At 31.0% G+C, this 21,266-nt stretch overlaps 2 protein-coding genes across 2 annotated transcripts; one reads left to right on the plus strand and one right to left on the minus strand.

The window, feature by feature from the left end:
• The first annotated feature begins 2,220 nt into the window (after positions 1-2,220).
• Positions 2,221-5,666, plus strand: LOC107605924 (rust resistance kinase Lr10-like). The gene is made up of 3 exons (XM_016309627.3): positions 2,221-3,102; positions 3,863-3,904; positions 4,348-5,666. The coding sequence occupies exons 1-3, from the start codon at positions 2,283-2,285 to the stop codon at positions 5,475-5,477; spliced, it is 1,992 nt and encodes a 663-aa protein (XP_016165113.2). The 5' UTR covers positions 2,221-2,282; the 3' UTR covers positions 5,478-5,666.
• Positions 5,667-6,075: 409 nt separating this feature from the next.
• Positions 6,076-8,716, minus strand: LOC107605926 (rust resistance kinase Lr10-like). Its single transcript, XM_016307873.3, has 3 exons — positions 7,953-8,716; positions 7,657-7,692; positions 6,076-7,295 (listed from the first exon to the last, which is right to left on the minus strand). The coding sequence occupies exons 1-3, from the start codon at positions 8,677-8,679 to the stop codon at positions 6,163-6,165; spliced, it is 1,896 nt and encodes a 631-aa protein (XP_016163359.1). The 5' UTR covers positions 8,680-8,716; the 3' UTR covers positions 6,076-6,162.
• Positions 8,717-21,266: the final 12,550 nt, after the last annotated feature.

Below are 21,266 nucleotides of genomic sequence, written 5' to 3' on the forward strand. Positions count from 1 at the left end.
CAACTTCGTTGTTACCTTCCCTTCCAATTTCTGCCAACACAAGCAAAACCAATTCGAGTACCATTGTCAAGATAGCTAGCATCACAATTAATCTTAAAGGTACCCACCAAGGGGGAATCCAAGAGTCACTAATGGTGGAAGGGATAAACACTCCTTGCAACTCAAAAATATTTTGGAGCTCCTTTTCTAAGGACAAAGCCATACCAGTTACCTTGTCCGTGGTCCAAGACTCGTGGGGATGAAAGATCTCGTTATTCCTCGAACGTCAAATCCACCAGAAACCTGAAAAGAATCTAAAGGGACGCTGTTTGCTATTATGTAAGAACCAACTCATCAATCCAGTGGTTGACCGGAAATTCCCAAAGCTTGCCAAACTAGCTGGGTATTTGGACAATCTCGAATGTAATATAAAACCGATTTCTGACCTGAGAAACATCGTGGACAGTTATTCGTGTGCAAAATGCTCTTCCTAAAACGAAATGTAGCAATCTACTGAAGACACATAGCCAGACTAAAAATTTGTGCTTTTTTAAAATATGTTGACGCTAAAACCAAATTGTTCTCCCAATTAAACATCTTCTTACTAAGCTACAAATTGTTCACACCCTGATTATTAAACTATTCTAACAATTGAAAAAATCACCATCCTAAATTAATTATTACCATGATTTTTCTTTCTAAAATAAAATAAAAAAATTATTATTTTCTTATTTTTGGACTTTAAGTCCTCAAATACTATTTTTTTTTTCTGTATTTGGGCAAGTTTGCCGAAGACCCCGGTGAACTCTATAAAAATTAACAAGTTTGCCTTACTCGGCTCCACTCTATAAAAATACACACACAACAAGCATGATTTCTTCAAGATTTTTTTTTAATTATAAATTAAAAAATAAGCAATATTTAACAATGACAACCATTATTATCGTCTCAAAAAATACACAAATATATCAGAATAAGCCATATTTAACCAAGATTTTTTTAATTATAAATTAAAAAAATAACTATTTCTCCAAAATAAAATACGATTTATTCTTGTGTACTCTTAGACTGCGTTTGTTTACAAAGATAGGACATTGAGACACGAACACAGACATAAAAAATCATGTTTGACAGAGGAGATCTGGACAGAGACATTGTGTCCAGAGACACTGAATCCGTGTTGTGTCTATCCTGACAGGAAAGACACGGAGACACTAATAAGGGACACAACTTATTTTTTATTTTTTCTTTTATTATTCTTGTTAATTTTTTATAATTATATTTTTCATTATTATTTTTTTCGTCTCAAATTTTTGAATGAAAAAAATGAGAATAAATTGGATTTTTATAATTTTTTCTAGTTTGTCATCAAACAGAATACAAGAACACAAAATTTTGTGTCTCTATCCTTTTATGTCTTATTGTCAGTGTCTTATCTTGTTCTGTTCTCATAAACAAAAGCAGTCTTATATAATCTGGAGACGATGATAATGGTTACCATTGTTAATTTTTCAAACTCAATCTAATGTATTTTAAGTGGAGTTTGCCGGGAGTGCAACAAACTTGTCCAAATACAAAAAAAAAATCATACTTAAAGAATTAGAGTCAAAAAATTATGTTTAAAAAAATAAAATTTTTTTTATTTTATTTTAGCAAAAAAACCTATTATCATGCTATGACTGAAAAAAAATAACTTTTTAACGCGCATAGAAATAATAATACAGAGTACAGTATTTGAGTTGCATATCAAACCGCAAAATAATTTTTGAAAAATAATGAAGGATTAACATTAGAAATAAATTTATTTTTCTCGTAAATAAAGTGTTCTAAATATTCTTTTGGTTATTATTATTTTGTTATTGAAAATCATTGTTAATGGAATAAAATAATACAAAAAATTTTATAAATCTAAATTTTTTTAATTTATTAATTATATTTAGATATAATAATATAAAAATATTTAAAAAAATATAAATAATTTTTAAAAATTTTTTTATTTTTTTAATATTTTTACTTTTTACATTTCACATTATAATGAAGCAAAAGTAAGAATGCTTAATGGGAGGTACCTAAATGAGTGAGTATTACTTGGCTATCTTGATGTGTAAGTGTGTGTATGTGATTCACAAAAGAGTAATAATGTTGCGTGAACAAATTAACGGTGATGACTAGTAAGCGGACTTATGTGACAGTGATAGTCAACTCCTCCTTATGAACAATTATTGGTGCTGCTATCCTGTGAAGCAAGTGAATTCTTGTTATATCTGTACTCTCTTGTTATTGATGTGTAAACCAAATTAAAGATGTTATCCCTTTATTCATCTTTGGTACCCCTTCTACTGCTGGTGGGGATCTCCTTATACGTTTTCAATGCTTTTAGTAGTGACAACATGTGGACTACCAAGGTAACATATGCAGACAAAACAATGTGTTCACCTGGGTGGTGTGGGAGGCATCACATAAGGTACCCTTTCAGGCTGAATAATAGTAGTCCAAGCTACTGTGGTGACCACAGGTACACCCTCTCTTGCGAGAGTGATAACCAACTCTTTCTCTATCTCAAATCAATCAAGCTCAAAGTGCACTCAATTAACTACAACAACTACACAATCCGACTAGTGGATGCCAGTGTTGCCCTGCATACCCATGATCACTCTTCTCTTCTTCCTTATTCTTTGACCTCCTCTAATTTCAGCAGTGGCAAAGATGAACCATACCATGATTGGTTCCGTTACTTCCATAACCGGCATCTTGATCTTATTAGATTGACAAAGCAGATGGTATATTTGATGAGGTGCCCACCATATGGAGCAGAAGAATCTTCTTCTGCTTCTGCAACTTGCATGAATGGATCCTATGCACTTGGGAGTACATTCTATGTCAGTGATCTTGGTAAAAGTCTCCAGGATTTGGCGTTTGGAGACTCGTGTCATATAGAGTGGATGTATATGACTTCATGGCCTGCTGAAATCAAAGACAGAAATATTTCATGCACAGACATCCATCATATGCTGCTCTACGGCTTTGAACTTTCTTGGTTGAAAGTATATTGCAAGAATGATGCCATCCTCAGTGATCGTAACAAAGTCATTTGTTATAAGCCTGCACTTATACTTAAAAGTTGTAAGTGTATATCTACAAGCTGAAATGATGGAGGGTGATCCAAATTTATTATTTTTGTTATCAATTAGTCATCAATATTTAAAAGTATGAATTAAAATATATTGTTAAATTATTAAACTAAAAAAATTAAGTTAATGGCTAAAAATGATGAACAAAAATAATAAATTCTGATAATTGTCTACTAATATTTTTCTATCTACTAATTTAACTCGATATATATCTGTTCATATATCATAACCTTATGTCTGCTTAAGGTACATGTACGTTAATTTATGAGTATCATTTAATATTTGTTTTCAATTTTTTTAATTTTAAAAGTAATTAATTTTAGTTAATAAGGTATTTGACAATTTCTAATAACATGTTATGTGAACTAGAATGAGAGTCGCACTATGCACAAAAGGTAAATTAATTATACTATATAATATATTTTAATATGAGGAGCGTTTGGGGTCAGCAATTTTTGTGATTTATAGTCATCAAATAGCCATTAATGATGTTTTTAATGGTGTGAGATTTCATCCAACAGTATGGGATTACTCACTTTTCTTTTGCTGATTACGTATTGACCCGAATTTAATAAAATTGTTGGTCCTAGACTTTTTCTTTTAATATTTTTTAGAAATTAAAAATTAATTATACTATATAATATATTATTAAATTTAAGCACTGAGCAAAGACTGATTTTTGACAAATAGTATTTTTTTTTTTATCTGCATTTACTATGATTGTTTATCTTTTCCCTTTCTATTTCTTGCAGATGTACTTTCATGGATTGTTATTTGTCTAGTGGACGGAACAAGTAAGCCTTGTCTTTCCCTTTGCGGCTTGAACCTACGTACTTATTTTGTTTTATTTTATGCATAAGTCTATAATGACATCGTGGAATTTATGAAGGGAACACCATTAGAATTTAGCAGTAAAAATGAGAAACACTACCATAGTTTTAAAGGCTTTTCTTAAAATAGCATATTAAGTATAAAACAAAAATGTTATATTTACATCAAAATCAATCACTAAAATCAGCCATCAATATATTTGTGTATAAATATATATATGTGATTTAATTTATTTTTAATGTGTATTTATATTTCAACATGTATTGTATACTAGTAGTTGACTTTAGTGGCTAAATTTGGTGTATACGCTAGCATAACTCAGTATAAAATTTTGCCATTCAAATCTAAAGGTGTTAAACTGAGCGGTTTTATTGATATCTGAACTATTTTTCCATCTTCTTTACAGTTTTATTTGTTCTTGCCAAATTTGTACTTGGTGCTCCATGCATTGTTATCCTCTGCATATATAAATGGAGACGAAGACATTTATCGATATATGACAGTATCGAAGATTTTCTGCGAAGTGACAACAACATCATGCCAATTAGATACTCCTACAAAGAAATCAAGAACATAACTGAAAAGTTCAAGACTAAACTAGGAAATGGAGGCTATGGCTCTGTCTTCCAAGGAAAACTTCGAAGCGGTCGTCTAGCAGCTGTTAAGGTATTGAACGAGGCCAAATCCAATGGCCAAGAATTCATCAATGAAGTTGCTACTATTGGAAGAATTCACCATGTTAATGTGGTGCAACTCATTGGTTTCTGTGTGGAGGGATCAAAGCGTTGTTTGGTGTATGAGTTAATGCAAAATGGCTCTTTAGAAAAATACATATTTTCACCTCAAGAGAGTGCTTCAAATTCCTTAAGTTGTGAAAAACTGTACAACATTTCTCTTGGAGTGGCACGTGGTATTGAGTATCTGCATAATGGTTGCGACATTAAAATTCTGCACTTTGACATTAAGCCTCATAACATTCTTTTGGATGAGAACTTCAATCCAAAAGTCTCTGATTTTGGACTTGCGAGGTTATGTCCCACTGATAAAAGCATTGTGTCTCTGACTGCAGCAAGAGGAACCATAGGATACATGGCTCCTGAGCTTTTCTACAGAAATGTTGGCGCAATCTCGTACAAAGCCGATGTCTATAGCTTTGGGATGTTGTTAATGGAGATGGCTAGTAGAAGGAAGAATTTGAATGCACAGACTGAAAATTCCAGCCGGATATATTTTCCCTTTTGGGTTTATGATCAATTGCATGATGGAAGGGAAATAACAATAGAAAATGACACGGCTGACGAGATGAAGTTGGCAAAGAAAATGATGATTGTGGCATTGTGGTGTATACAGACAAAGCCTAATGATCGACCATCAATGAAGAAAGTTGTGGAGATGCTTGAACAAGATGATGAAGAATTGGAAATGTCTCCCAAGCCTTACTTCTATCCACTTGATGAACCTGAAGGCGAAGTTGGAGAAGATAGCAGTTCAAGGGTATCCTCTGATATGTCATCAGTTAGTGGTTCCAAAGAATAGAACTGTTCTGTTTGGACTGTGATCTGATATAAATTTGCAAGATCTGCATCTAGCTTTTTTCCTTGGCTATGTCATATATATGTGTATTTCTGAGGTATATGATAGAATCAATTGATTTGATTAATATGTGTTGAATATGATAGAATCAATTGTTCAAGAGCTTTGTGTTTGTCTCAGATTCTGCTAACAAAAAACACTCATTCTACTTATTAGAGATCAAGAACAAAATTCAATATTAGGATTCCCAGTTTCTTTCATAAATGTATTTTCCTTTGGATTCAATGCTCCTAGATTAGGATTTTCTTTTGTTTTTTGCTGGCTAGGCTACCAGCGGAGTTAGTAGAAGTGGTAGTTTACATAGAAGAAATCATAATTTTTGTTGTTGGATTAAAGTGGTTCAAGTATCTATTTCAAAGTTTCATGCAATTTCGATAACAAATTTCGGAGAACTTCTAAAACCACTTTTTGATGAGGTAGCAAGAAAAGTTGCTGGATTTGGTCCTGAATGATAAAAAAAACATGTATTTATAAGAATTAAGATGGTGACTTGTTAGTTTTGCTTTAACAAATATTCTATTAGAAAAATTACAAAAAGCACTGCTCATGAATATATATTTATTTATACACACCCATTATTGAATAAAAATAATACAAGTTTTATAGGGGAATAACCCTCTAAAATTTGTTAAGGGGAATACACAATTTTTTTAGAATCACTAACTGATGATACATCAGAGAATAGCATTGAAGTGCTAAAATCTCCAACATCTTGTGCAGGTATATCATGTGAATATATGTAAGGCTTAGGAGATATTTCCAATTCTTCATCATCTTGTTCTAGCATCTCCACAACTCTCTTCATTGAAGGACGATCACTAGGCTTTGTTTGTATACACCATAATGCCACAATCATCATCTTTTTGGCCAACTTCATCTCCTCATCTGTGTCATTTTCAATTACAATTTCACTTCCATCATGTAACTGATTATAAACCCAGAAAGGGAAATAAATTTGGCTAGAATTTTTAGCCGATGTATTTAGATTCTTTTTCCTACTTGCCATCTCCATTAACAACATTCCAAAACTATAGACATCAGCTTTATCGGAAATTGTTCCAATGTTTCTGTAGAATAGCTCAGGAGCCATGTATCCTATAGTTCCTCTTGCTGCAGTCAAAGACACTTTGCTATCACTAGTGGGACATAGCTTTGCAAGTCCAAAATCAGAGACTTTCGGATTGAAATTCTCATCAAGAAGAATGTTTTGAGGCTTGATATCAAAATGCAGAATCTTCATGTCACAACCATTATGCATGAACTCGATGCCACGTGCCACCCCAAGGGAAATTTTGTACAATTTTTCACAAGTTAAGAAAACACCTTTTTCATGTGAAAATATGTACTTTTCTAGAGACCCATTTTCCATTAACTCATATATAAGAGCACGTGTTAGTCCTTCCACACAGAAACCAATGAGTTGCACTACATTGACATGGTAAATTCTACCAATAGTAGCAACTTCACTGATAAATTCTTCTTCATTAGATCTGGTCTTAGTGTTATTCAACACTTTGACAGCTACAAGACGACCACTTGGAAGTTTTCCTTGAAAGACAGAGCCATAGCCTCCATTTCCCAGTTTTGTTTTGAATCCTTTGGTTATGTTCTTGATGTCTTTGTAAGAGTATCTAAATGGCAAGATTTCATTGTTATTTCGCAGAAAATCTTCAATGGTGTAATACGTGCCTAAATTCTTCTGTCGCCATTCGCAGAAAATGACAAATGCAATTCCAAGCATGAATTTGCCAACCAAGAACACTAGAAATTAAAGGAAATGCAACAAGAGAAAACCAATCATAAGGAATTTAATTGACTGAGATAGTGAGATGAAATAAAAGAAAAACTGGTTACATTTTAGATTTTAAAATTAAATCTAACAATAGGTTATACTTATTATAACTTTTTTGGTACGTATTAAACTTCAAATTAAATAAGTTCGACACTAGTCATTTTGTCAAGATTGGAGGATACGACACTTGAGATTTTTTTTCTTTTTCAAGGTTAGCTTCTTCTCTGTTCATGCATTTAGTATGAGTTGATTCTAGTATTCCAATGCACTCACAAATCCAAAGTTAAACAAACAATTAAAGATACATAAAAGAGAAAGACAAGGACTTACATATTATATAGTATATCCATTCTCCAATGACTTCCACTGCAAGAAACATACAAGCAACAAGAAAATTGTTAAATAATAACATTAATGTATGCACACACATAGTAAGAGCATATATTGTGGTTGAAATTATACTAAGAGCAAGGTGGAAACTCGGATGCAGTTCTCTTCATGTGAAGGTGATAATTGAATATCATTAGATGACAATTTAGTCCAACACGCCAAATCGTCTCATAATTTTTAACTATCAACTTTATACGAGTTTGCCTCTGCATCTGAGTCTCTGCCTAAGAACAAACCTAAAGGAGTGGGTGAGTGTTGACTTAAACAACGAAGGTTGTTATTTTGATCATCGAAGACAGCATGTTGGCAAAAACACAAGCCCCAGGGAATTTCAAACCCGTAAAGCAGCATTGTACGGATATCTACGCAAGAGATGTTTCCACCGTCGATTTCACCCGGCCACGAACTTGGATACATCCACTCTACGCGACACGTGTCTTGCAGTCCCAACTCTTGCAAAGTCTTGTTACCATCATAGACATGGAAGCTGCTACTTCCACGCGCATAAGAACCGTTGATGCAAGTTGCAGCAGGAGGGTCATCAACTTCGGATCCCACCGCGTTTGGACACGTCACGTATAGAATCTGCTTGTGATGGTGTTGATATGATTTGTAAGAGTTGAAATTATAGGAGGCCAGAAAATAAGAAGAATTATTAATAATGGTGGAATCTACTAATCGGATTGTGGAGTTGTTGTAATTAATAGACTGAACATAGAATTTTCGTGATTTGAAGTAAAGAAAGAGTTGGTTATGATTGTCGCAAGAGAGGGTGTTGTTGAAGGTGGGATCACCGCAGTTAGGTGGAGTGTTAGTTAGTGTGAATGGATAGCTTATGTTATGCGTTCCGCACCACTGACTGGAACACGTAACAGAATCCGTTACTCTGCTGTAACCGTTTCCACAAGATAGGAGTAAGGCCAACACCAACACCAACACCCACACCACCATGACAGGTTTCATTTCTTCCTTGGTTACAATAAACGATAGAGTAAGTGGAAATGATGAAGATTGTTATGTCAGTTTCTCCATATATACTTATATATTACACTAATTATTATTTGAAATAATGAAAAAATGTGCGAAACTGACTTTGAAAGTAGCCAGTCAAACATATAAAACATATGGACCACGGCGGCACTTGTAACAGTGAATGTATATCACGTTCTTCTTTAGTTTCTTTATCATGGAATCTCTCCTTCTCCGAAATAGACATTGCAAGTTGCAGCACCGTACCATTGTCGAACTATGAAGGATATTGCGAGTTTGCTACATATCACCAATAAAATTATTATATATATACAAAAAAAATTAATTATCATACCAGTCATTTTATTTATTTATCTATTTATAGTTTATTAGCTAATTTTTAATATATATATGTGTGTGTGTGAGAGAATCACGATTTAACGTGTAGTGGAGTCAACATCATGGTCATGAATCTTATTGGTTTCTATGAATATGTACTATCGGACTGTCAAATTCATAAGTCAAAGTCAGCCACAGTCAGCTTCTTTATTTATTTAATTTTGATCATATACCAACTTTTTTAGATCATGATGCTCTAAGAGAATTATTACAGAAGTTCATTCTGAGTAGCTTCTTAATACAATTTTTCCACATTTTATAGCCATGACTAACGAACTTTGGACCCAAAAAGGCAAAACCAAACAAGAAAACGGAATCATAAATATTCTCACTCGGTCACACCTTTAACATTATATTGTTTATCACTTTATCCATGAAAATTCCAAATCAATCTTCAAACTTTTTTGAGCGACTCTTTTTATAGTTTGATTCTATCTTTTTTATTTGAAAAATTTTTACTCTCCTTTTTTGAGAAATATTAAAATAGTACTTCTCTTATTTTTATCTATAAAATATATACTTTTCTCTTTTATTTATTAGTAGTATCTAAATTTTTAACTTGTAAAATAATTGAGTTTTCAATAAATTTATAAAAAAAATTATCAAACTTATTACTAAGAAAAAAGTTTGAGAACAATAACCAATAAATATTATTATTTTTTATTAGTATTTGATCACTAATAATTAATATATATATATATATATAATATGATTTATATCTATATTTATTAGAATTTATACAAATAAATTAATATAATTTTTATTCATATTTTTTAAAATTTATAAATATAAATTAATAAAATTTATTTATTAAAAATAATTTAATATTTATACTGATTAAATAATAACAAAAAATATTAAAAATTACTGACCTATATCCATGAGTTTTTAGAGACTCATTCAGAGAAAATTTGGGTGGGGACCAAATTATTGAAGTTTTATTCTTTATTAGTTTATTTTTAAATAGAAGCATGAAGAATTCTTTTTTTTTTTGTGTAATTAATCTCCTTTAACATTCTTTTGATTAATCTCACACGGTCATCACACCTATTATTTTTACAATATTATTTGTTCACACCCTGATTATTAAACTATTTTAACAATTGAAAAAACCACCATCCTAAATTAATTAGTTATTACCATGCTATGATTGAGTGAGAAATGGTCTTCATCTTGTTAGTTTCTTGACCTCGACCTGAGTGACAATATTTGCAGAAAAACAAAAGAAAACAAAAAATATGACCTTTTAACGCGCATCTGTGAAAAAATAATACAGTATTTGAGTTGCATATCAAACCCCAAATATGGTTTTTGAAAAATGATGAATAATTAACATTAGAAATAAATTTATTTTCCTCATAAATAAAGTATTCTGAATATCCTTTTAGTTATTATTTTGCTGTTGAAAATAATTGTTAATGGGATAAAAAAAATTTTATGGACCTAAAAAATATCTTTTTCTAAATAAAAAAATATAAATTATAGTTTTTAAAAGTTTTTTATTTTTTTAATATTTTTACTTTTTACATTTTACATTATAATTGTCACAGCCCAAAATGAGCCATGACTGGCGCTCAGGAAAAAGAGTTCCCTAGTAAGCCTAACAGATTCGAATATAAGATAAATAAAAATGTTACAAATAATTTTTGATAAATTTAAATTTTCTAGAATGAATAATTACATAATTGAACAAAAATAAAATAAATAAATATAGATGGATCCTGCCTGTGACATATGGAGCAGATGACGCCTAAGAACTCAACAAGGAATAGAACCCATTACAGATCATTACTCTTGAATAGAAAGGCTCATATAATCAAATACTTTTTCCTAAAAAATATTTTTTTAAAAAAAGGGTGAGTTTTGCAACTCAGTGACTAGACAGTACATCTATAATTCACATAAGACTATCTAAACATTATTATGAAAATAATTTTAGTTAGAAAATAATAATTTATATGAATAAGTGAATCAATAAGGGAGTTCTCATACAGAAATCAAATCAAATAGTCCACACTTGGGCGGCTCCACCTCTAAAGGTAGCCCTTTCCTCTAGCGTGTCCGTACGGAATAACAGATCCAACGTGTGGCCTACACGTTAGGCTAGCAACGCCCCTGCTAGGTGAGGTCTGAGCCAGATGCATCTAGGTTAACGTCATAACCGCCGTTAACTACGGTTTTCTAATACGAGCCTCCCAAACCAATTCAAAACATATAATTTCAAATACAACCAATCTTTGATCTTTCAAATATATACAGTATCAAATCAAATCAAATAATACTCTCTTATCAAAAATCCTTTTCAATCATATGAAATGTCAAATATACTTTACAAATTCATAGTATATGAGTGAGTATTTACAATACTTTAATGTTTCAAAAACACATATTCAATAAAATCGAATATTCTACAATAATACAAAACTTCATCAAACATGTATATAGTCTCATGTACAGATTAAAAATTCGAATTTCACAAAAATAATATTTAGTTCAAATAAATCCATTACTAAAATCAAATTCAAATCCTTTGTTAATAACTTGTAAGTATAGTCATAAATTCAAGCAGCATATATCAAAATAATTATAGATGTAAAGCCAAATAATTATAAATATAAAGCCTACTCACAACTTGGTTCTGAAGGACCGAAAAGACCAAATCCGGAGTGCCAAATTAAAAGATGAGGATGGTTGGAATAGGATAGATTGAAAGAACACAGTGATGGCAACAACTCGGACTAATCCCGCAGCAACATTGTAATAATCACAGCTATAGCGGCTGAAACAGAACAGAACGGAAACAAGGTAGCATAAATGGAATAGTAGCAGAGCAAAAGTGAAAACGAGGCAAGTTAAAGAAAATGACCTAGAACAGAATAAATGCACTTCAACAGTAACGGCAACATAAGCTCCGGTAGGATGCTTAAACCGGAAGCAGAGGCAACTTTACCCGCAGCCGCGTGCAACTCGACGGTGACCTCCTTCCCTAGCAACGACAGCAGCAGCGACAACATGCACCACCGGTACCCCTTTTCCCGGCGACAAGCTCTGCCACGTTCTCCTTTCCCCTTCGCAAAGTCCCTCTCTGTCTCTCTCTCTCTCTCTCCGGCCTCCTCGGTGGCACAGTGGTTTGATGACGGCGAAGCTAGCTTCAACGGCGGCGGCTAGGCTCCGGCAGTGACGGCGACGAAACCTCCCTCCTCTTTCGTCACGGCTCTCTCTTCCCCGTGCGTTCTCTTCTCTCTCCTCGGGCTCCCCTCAGCCACGGCGACGGTCTTCCTCGCGCAACCACCATGACGACAACAACAACAGTGTGGCCCTAACCGGCGTCGTCCTCCTTTCCCTTCTTCTTCCTTTCTTCTCCCCCTCCGTTTCCCCTCTCTGTTTTCCCTTCTTTCCTTCTCAGCTGTGTGTGTGTGTTAGAAGAGGTTTAGTATAGACAAAAATTAGGGTTAGGGTTGGGAAGAAGGAATAAGGGTAATTTTGGAATTTTGATAAAATTAGAGGGTACGGTAGTAAAAAAAAACTTGGGACATTACATTCTACCCTCCTTACAAAAATTTTCGCCCTCAAAAATTGATAAAGTATGCAAAATGTTACATGGTTTTAGCCTTTACCGAACATGAGAAAGAAGTATAAAAAAGGCACAAAAAGGTTACAAGATAGGTTTGTGTTAGAAAGATGTGGTTAACATTTACACAGTCTTATTCTCTTGATAAGTGAAACACATATGACGCTTTTCACTTTGTTCATCACTCCCAAAGTACATCCGAAAGTCAAACATTACGACTAATTTTTCAACTTGTACCAAAATCTCCTTAACTTCCTCCTCATAATACTCCTATTTCATAATCTTCTTGACCTCGCACACTTACAAGTTTCACCTTCCGGGTCTACGAGCCATGTCCTAAAAACTAATACATCGCTTGCTATATCTAGGGATTACACGTTAACCATAGAATCTCGAGTTTACTCAAAGGAATATAAAACTTAGGAAGAGAAGAACAAGCATCCCAAATGATGTTCGCAAGAATTCGGAAGGATGCATAAGGTCACAATTAAACAAGGATGTTCAGAAATAGCAAAGTGTACTAGAAGGAGAGTCAAATCGCATCTTAACAAAGAAACCTGAATAAAAGAATTTCGATAGAAACAATAAAAGAAAGATAGAGTATTAGGTCAAAACAAATTCAAGATGAATGGAAAGAGTACATAGCTCACAAGAGATGGACACTAAAGTCGATGACAATGTTCACAAGGGTTTAAAAGAATGGTTAAAAACACAATCAGGTAGGATATCCATCAACAATGGATACAACTAAGAGAGAATCATTTCACAATTTCAAAGAAAAGATATGAGACGAACATTTCAAAAGAAATGATAAAAGCATAAATACTATCACGTCAAACAAATTCAAGTTGAAACAAAGATGAAAGGTTTATGAAGTGAAAATTAATAGGAGTCACGCGCAAAATATTTTTCCTCAAAAATCCTAGAGAATACTTAAGTGTACAATCAAGTAAGGATATGCATAAACAAAAAGATAAAATCAACAATAGAGAAAACAAAGCAAAACATAAATCAAGAATATGACAACACAATTTAGAATCTGCAACTTAACCGTCATAAAAAATGAATCAAAAACAATAACTATCACAAATATTAGTATGCTACTTTTCCTTTTCTATAAAAACCTTCAACTAAGTATCTTTGAGATTATTATCATGACTATAGACATTAAATAATTTTATCAATATAAAATTTGATATCTCCTAATTCAAAATAGTAGATAGATTACGTAAAACATGACAAGAAATGTAATTGAACTCTTTGTTATCCCTTAAGCCAAGATTTACATATACATTTAGGTATTTAACTCATTATAGTCACTGTTGGTAAAATACAGTCATATGATTTTCTATGTTCATGTAGCTAGACTTGGTATGTAGTTACAAATAAATTGACATATAAAATAATGATAATAATAAAACTAAAATTTGAAGTACTACCAATTAATATACTAAAATCAGTTAAAATAACTACTTTTTTTTAAACATAATCCAAACACATAGTAAAAGAATTTTAGAAAATTGGTATGAGGTCATATTTCTTATAAAGATAAAACACCAAAAAGAAAATTCACCTTCATAAATAGTTAAGTGAACTTAAAGCTCATAAACTAAGGTCAAACTCAAATACATATATTGAATCTAAATATTTGAAAATATATCTCCCAAATCCTTGCCGTATCTTAGAAAATATATCATTTTTTTTTTGTATATACAGAGCCTTTCTCAAATTTCCAACCCAGAAGTGAGACTAAGAAATCCAAAAATAACCGTTACATACAAATCAAGAAACTCAGCAATCCAATCACCAAAGAAATTGACTTGCTTGTTATTTAGAAAATCTCAATGATCTCTATTAATATTAGTCATATAACCACATTTTGGGTTCAATCATAGTAGAAATCTATTTATCACTCTTCTCTTCATATATATTATTGTCTTGAGTGCCCCATGTATACAAATTGTAGGCTTGTAGCTTTCTAGAAAACATTTAGCTCATGTTAGATTTTATTATCTTATTATCAGAATATATAAGAAAAATCAGTCAAAATTGCAAAATTAACATTTAGGATTCTATAATAAAATTGATGTAAAATGTCAGTTAAATTATCAAAATCGAGGTACAAGATCTGGCAAGACAAACTGAAAAGGATGCAATTTCAGTGTATTAAAAAGTATAACAGATTTATTGGCAACTCTCTATTTCAGGTCAAACGTTCTTGTATTCTCTGTCACAAGAATAGCATTTAAGTATATGCACAAAATACAAAAATAAAAAAAGCAACTATATCACATGAATGGCAAGAGACATGACAAGTGTGGTCCGTGTCAATGTTTTTGTTGTAAGAATTAATAAGAAGAAAAGAAAAAAAATGTTTTTTTTTTTTGAAAAGATTACACCAATTAATTCATGGCGATAAAAATCATAAAAAGTAGTATTATCCCATGCACTCCATTAACATAACACTTAACAGTAAAACCCCCAACATATGCAACAATTCAAGGTTCAAACTAGAATATGGTTAACTTGCACATGGTAAAGTAACTTCAAGCAAAATGCCATTTTTTTTTGGGATCATAAATTTAAAACAAAGAAGCAACTGAAAATCAGAAAACGAATTAAGAACTTGTGAATAAAGGGTCTTCAATGAAAATCCAAACAAACAAAGCATTGCAGAAGTGCGAGGGTAAAACTTGCATTAATTAAAAGTTTAAAACAAAGGTCTATAAAGGAAGGAATCTTGAACATTCAAAGCACTTTTCCATAAAATAAATAATGTTATAGTATTCAAAAATCAAACAAATAAAATGCATAAAAAGGGAGAACTAACCAACAAGTATAAGTTCAAAACTTTTGAAAGGTATTGAAAACAATGCTCAACCCGGGTGTTGAAAAACAACAAAAAATTTTAGATTTCAAAACATGATTGAAAAACAAACGAAGGAGGAAAGAAAGACCTTTCTTCAAAATTCAATACAATATTCAGTACGCAATAAACTAAACTGGTTTGAATTATTTTTCACTTAGTCCAAAGCAGCATCAACCAGTAGGAAAACGAAAAAGAAAAAGAAAAAGAAAGCACGAGTTTTGAAGAAGTGATTACTACACAGAAATTTCTATGCACAAAATTCATGTCCCATAATTTGCATGCTATTTTAAGTCTTTTTATCATGAAAAATATGAAGTGTTGTCCGTAACTGAAAAGAAGTAAAATGAGTCAAAATTGAAATCCAAAAATTTCATAATCAGAGGAACCATAAGATTGAAAAGGGAAGAACTTGAAGGTTCCCAGAAGAAATAGTACCCTAAAAAAAAAAAACCACGTTCAACAAACAAAACCATACCAGAACAAATTATCAAACAAAAAGCTCAATTAAACTTTCAGATCGGAAAAGATCTTCAAATCAGCTAACACATCATAAAAAAAAATTTGCCACACCTAAACAGAGAAAATTATAATTCCAATCTAGCAAACAAGAATAACACTCCATGCATATGTTTGTCACGTAGTTTTTCTACCTGAGCAACCGAATAACAGTTTTTTAAATTTATTGATTCGAGTGGTTCAAAATTATGTTAACTTCAAAGATCATCAACATAAGAAAAACAAACTTGTTTTATCGAAATCCAGAACAAAGCATCTCAATCAACAGCTAAGTAAATCTACAATCCACAAATTCAAATACAGTTCTATAAAAGGAATAAGATAATAATTTACAGCAAAACATATCGAATCTTCTAGATAATGGATATCTTGAAATCGAAAACCATAGAAAACAACATGAAAATAAAGAAGATTAAAGCAAATATTCATAAAAGCGAGGAAGATTAGAACTAGCTACAAGGTAGGAGTCGCGAACCGGAACTGAAACTAAAGCTACTGCAAAAACACGTTTGAGAAAATCTACCAAAGGATAAGTCAAAATTGGGTACAAAAGGACAAGAGTAGTAAGAAGTGACAGAGGACAGATGATCACAGTAATCAGAAGACAACAATGATATAGAGGACAAAGAGGACATTCCTATAGGCCTTTGATAGTCCCACAATTTGTACAAATAGGCGCGCTTCTATTTATACAATTGTGATCCTACCATAGGACACTTGCTCCATATTACACAGATTAAACCTAAGCTCTGATACCATTCTGTCACAGCCCAAAATGAGCCATGACTAGCGCTCAGGAAAAAGAGTTCCCTAGCAAGCCTAACAGATTCGAATATAAGATAAATAAAAATGTTACAAATAATTTTTGATAAATTTAAACTTTCTATAATGAATAATTACATAATTGAACAAAAATAAAATAAATAAATATAGATGGATCCTGCCTGTGACATATGGAGCAGATGACGCCTAAGAACTCAACAAGGAATAGAACCCATTGCAGATCATTACTCTTGAATAGAAAGGCTCACATAATCAAATACTTTTTCCTGAAAAATATTTTTTAAAAAAAAAGGTGATTTTTGCAACTCAATGACTAGACAGTACATCTATAATTCACATGAGACCATCTAAACATTATTATGAAAATAATTTTAGTTAGAAAATAATAATTTATATGAATAAGTGAATCAATAAGGGAGTTCTCATACAGAAATCAAATCAAATAGTCCACACTTGGGCGGCTCCACCTCTAAGGGTAGCCCTTTCCTCTAGCGTGTCCGTACGGAATAACAGATCCAACGTGTGGCCTACACGTTAGGCTAGCAACGCCCCTGCTAGGTGAGGTTTGAGCCAGATGCATCTAGGTTAACGTCATAACCGCCGTTAACTACGGTTTTCTAATACGAGCCTCCCAAACCAATTCAAAACATATAATTTCAAATACAACCAATCTTTGATCTTTCAAATATATACAGTATCAAATCAAATCAAATAATACTCTCTTATCAAAAATCCTTTTCAATCATATGAAATGTCAAATATACTTTACAAATTCATAGTATATGAGTATTTACAATACTTTAATGTTTCAAAAACACATATTCAATAAAATCAAATATTCTACAATAATACAAAACTTCATCAAATATGTATATAGTCTCATGTACAGATTAAAAATTCGAATTTCACAAAAATAATATTTAGTTCAAATAAATCCATTACTAAAATCAAATTCAAATCCTTTGTTAATAACTTGTAAGTATAGTCATAAATTCAAGCAGCATATATCAAAATAATTATAGATGTAAAGCCAAATAATTATAAATATAAAGCCTACTCACAACTTGGTCCTGAAGGACCGAAAAGACCAAATCCGGAGTGCCAAATTAAAAGATGAGGATGGTTGGAATAGGATAGATTGAAAGAACACAGTGATGGCAACAACTCGGACTAATCCCGCAGCAACATTGTAATAATCACAGCTATAGCGGCTGAAACAGAACAGAACGGAAACAAGGTAGCATAAATGGAATAGTAGCAGAGCAAAAGTGAAAACGAGGCAAGTTAAAGAAAATGACCTAGAACAGAATAAATGCACTTCAACAGTAACGGCAACATAAGCTCCGGTAGGATGCTTAAACCGGAAGCAGAGGCAACTTTACCCGCAGCCGCGTGCAACTCGACGGTGACCTCCTTCCCTAGCAACGACAACAGCAGTGACAACATGCACCACCGGTACCCCTTTTCCCGGCGACAAGCTCTGCCACGTTCTCCTTTCCCCTTCGCAAAGTCCCTCTCTGTCTCTCTCTCTCTCTCCGGCCTCCTCGGTGGCACAGTGGTTTGATGACGGCGAAGCTAGCTTCAACGGCGGCAGCTAGGCTCCGGCAGTGACGTCGACGAAACCTCCCTCCTCTTTCGTCACGGCTCTCTCTTCCCCGTGCGTTCTCTTCTCTCTACTCGGGCTCCCCTCAGCCACGGCGACGGTCTTCCTCGCGCAGCCACCATGACGACAGCAACAACAGTGTGGCCCTAACTGGCGTCGTCCTCCTGCCCCCTCTTCTTCCTTTCTTCTCCCCCTCTGTTTCCCCTCTCTGTTTTCCCTTCTTTCCTTCTCAGCTGTGTGTGTGTTAGAAGAGGTTTATTATGGACAAAAATTAGAGTTAGGGTTGGAAAGAAGGAATAAAGATAATTTAGAAATTTTGATAAAATTAGAGGGTACTGTAGTAAAAAAAACTCGGGACATTATAATAATGATGCAAAGGTAAGTGTGTGTATTACTTGGGTATCTTGATGTGTATGTGTGTGTATGTGATTCGCAAAAGAGTGATAATATTGTGTGAACAAATTAATGGTGATGACTAGTGAGTGGACTTGTGTGATAGTGTTAGTCAACCCCTCTTGTTATATGTGTTTATTTATTGGGTCACACTAGTGTAAAGATTCACTGTATACAGATTTTGTACAAATATATTTTATAATTAAAATTAGTGATATGTATCTTTTTTTTCTATTAGACTAAATTCTAATGCAAATGTGAAGGCTGTAATTATAGTACAGTACAAATATTTGCAGATTATTAAATGTTAACTACTAACTCCTTTTAAAAATAGTTGACGCAGTTAAAATTGTTACTAATTACACTTCCTTTTTCGTAATACAACGATTATGACTTTCTCTATTTGGACTATCGACTCAAGTTTATTTTCTTTAATTTTTTTTCCTAATGTAATAATATACTAGTAGATAAAATAATTTATAGCTATATGGTGGTAAAATATATATATATATATATATTACAAAATGTTTTATTTTAGTAAACCAATTATTTTTTCATTTAGCTAGTATGTTGTTTAAAAAACGGAAAGATAATTTAAATAGTAATTTTGGAATGTTGATTATGTTATTTGTGGATAAATTTGTGATTACAAGATTTATCTATTATAGTAAATTTAGAATATTAGTAGATTAAGAATTTATTTGGGTGAGTTTATAAAAAAAATAGTTATTTTTATTTAAAAGATTATTTAAAAAAATAATTTTACGTTTGAATATTTTATATAAAAAATATTTTTATTTATTAATTATATTTAAATATAATTATATAAAAATATTTTTTTAAGTAAAGTAATTTTAAATTGTGCAATCTTTTAGTCGAATAACAGAAGAAGAACACAAAAATTTTGTTAAAAGACACAGGAAATTTAGTTGATTCCATAATACATAAATTATTTTTAATTATGCAGATTGTTTAGTTGAATAATACAAAAAAAATCCATAAATTTTAATAAAAATTCAAAATAATTAATTGAAAAATATAGAAAATTTAGTTGAATAATACAAAAATATATTTTAAGTAAAACAAAAATTACAATCATAAGTTTTCAATTTTGTTGTATATATGATAGAAGATATTGTATAAGATATATTTTATATTATATTAAAGAATTATTATGACAACTATGATATTTTTTATAAAGAACGGCTAAAACCAACAAAATAAAAAATTATTATATTTACTGAAAATTTTAAATTTTTCTTATATTATGTATGTATATGTAATTTTAGATTTAATTTAACTCAATAAGATAGAACTCAAAGAAGGTATGCTCGTCCCAATGTGTATAATCTACAAGTAATTACTATTACAATTTAAACTTTGTACATATCTATGAAATTATTATTAAATTTTAAATATAAAAAATATTTAATTATTATAAAAATTATATAAGAATCTTAATTAATTTAAATCTAGATTTTTTAAATTTAATTTAATTATCTTTAATAAAATAATTTTTAAAAATAAAATTAATTTTTATACACACAATCTTGTTAAAATTATGCATAAATTGTTACTCTCTTCATATAAAGAGTACTAAATTATTAATAATTAATGAGATCAAAAATTATTTATATATTTTATGATTTACAATTTCAGAATGATAGTATCAATAAAAAAATATTTATTATTTAACTAATAACTTTTGAGTTTGTATTTTAATAAGATCGTAAGATTTTTGTTGATGTAATGCTTTAAATTTGAATAATATTTTAAGATTTATATTAAACTATAATTATATTTTAGTGTATTTATTTATATTTTATTTATTATATAATTATAAAACAGTTATTTCAGTTGAACCATAGTTGAACCAATTGGACTAATAAACTAATAAATCAATAATTAAAATAGTTTGATGACCGATTTGATTTTCAGAACCTTGCTTTTAAGACTAGTTAATATAGTAGGCTAGTTGATTAGTTAGAATGTTAAATCTAATTTAATTCAATATAATCTAATTTAAATTTAATTATAAAATATATCAAAATTAAAAATAATTTGTATTGAACTTAAATTAAATTTTAGGTTTAACTTTTAAAATTTATCTAATTTAATTCAAATAAATTATTTTTTTTATTTTATAATTAAATTTATATCTCATTTATAATATATTTTTATTTTACGAAGTAATCCTATTAAATTTTAAAAAATTAAGAAAAATATAAGAAAAACAGATAAATAAATAAATATTATTTAAAAATAATATTTTTTATAAACTATATATATATCCCGAATACAGTGTTAAAAATTTTGTTATAATTATATTTTAGGTATAATTCACTCGATTTATACATAGATTTTTAAACGGTATCTTAATTGTAGTATTTTAATAGTTGACTATTTTTGTTGCTTATATTTTTTTATCTGTAATATTGAATATTCAA

Source organism: Arachis ipaensis, chromosome B7 (assembly GCF_059453495.1).
Source record: "Arachis ipaensis isolate K30076 ecotype BB chromosome B7, ASM5945349v1, whole genome shotgun sequence".
NCBI lineage: Eukaryota > Viridiplantae > Streptophyta > Magnoliopsida > Fabales > Fabaceae > Arachis > Arachis ipaensis.

Excerpts from the sequence above, each read along its gene's own strand:
- LOC107605924 (XM_016309627.3), top strand. The coding sequence starts at position 2,283 with ATGTTATCCCTTTATTCATCTTTGGTACCCCTTCTACTGCTGGTGGGG. Across the intron at positions 3,103-3,862 it reads TGCACTTATACTTAAAAGTT|ATGTACTTTCATGGATTGTT; the intron begins GTAAGTGTATAT and ends TATTTCTTGCAG. Across the intron at positions 3,905-4,347 it reads TTGTCTAGTGGACGGAACAA|TTTTATTTGTTCTTGCCAAA; the intron begins GTAAGCCTTGTC and ends TCTTCTTTACAG.
- LOC107605926 (XM_016307873.3), bottom strand. The coding sequence starts at position 8,679 with ATGAAACCTGTCATGGTGGTGTGGGTGTTGGTGTTGGTGTTGGCCTTA. Across the intron at positions 7,693-7,952 it reads ACACTCACCCACTCCTTTAG|TGGAAGTCATTGGAGAATGG; the intron begins GTTTGTTCTTAG and ends TGTTTCTTGCAG. Across the intron at positions 7,296-7,656 it reads ATGGATATACTATATAATAT|TGTTCTTGGTTGGCAAATTC; the intron begins GTAAGTCCTTGT and ends TTTAATTTCTAG.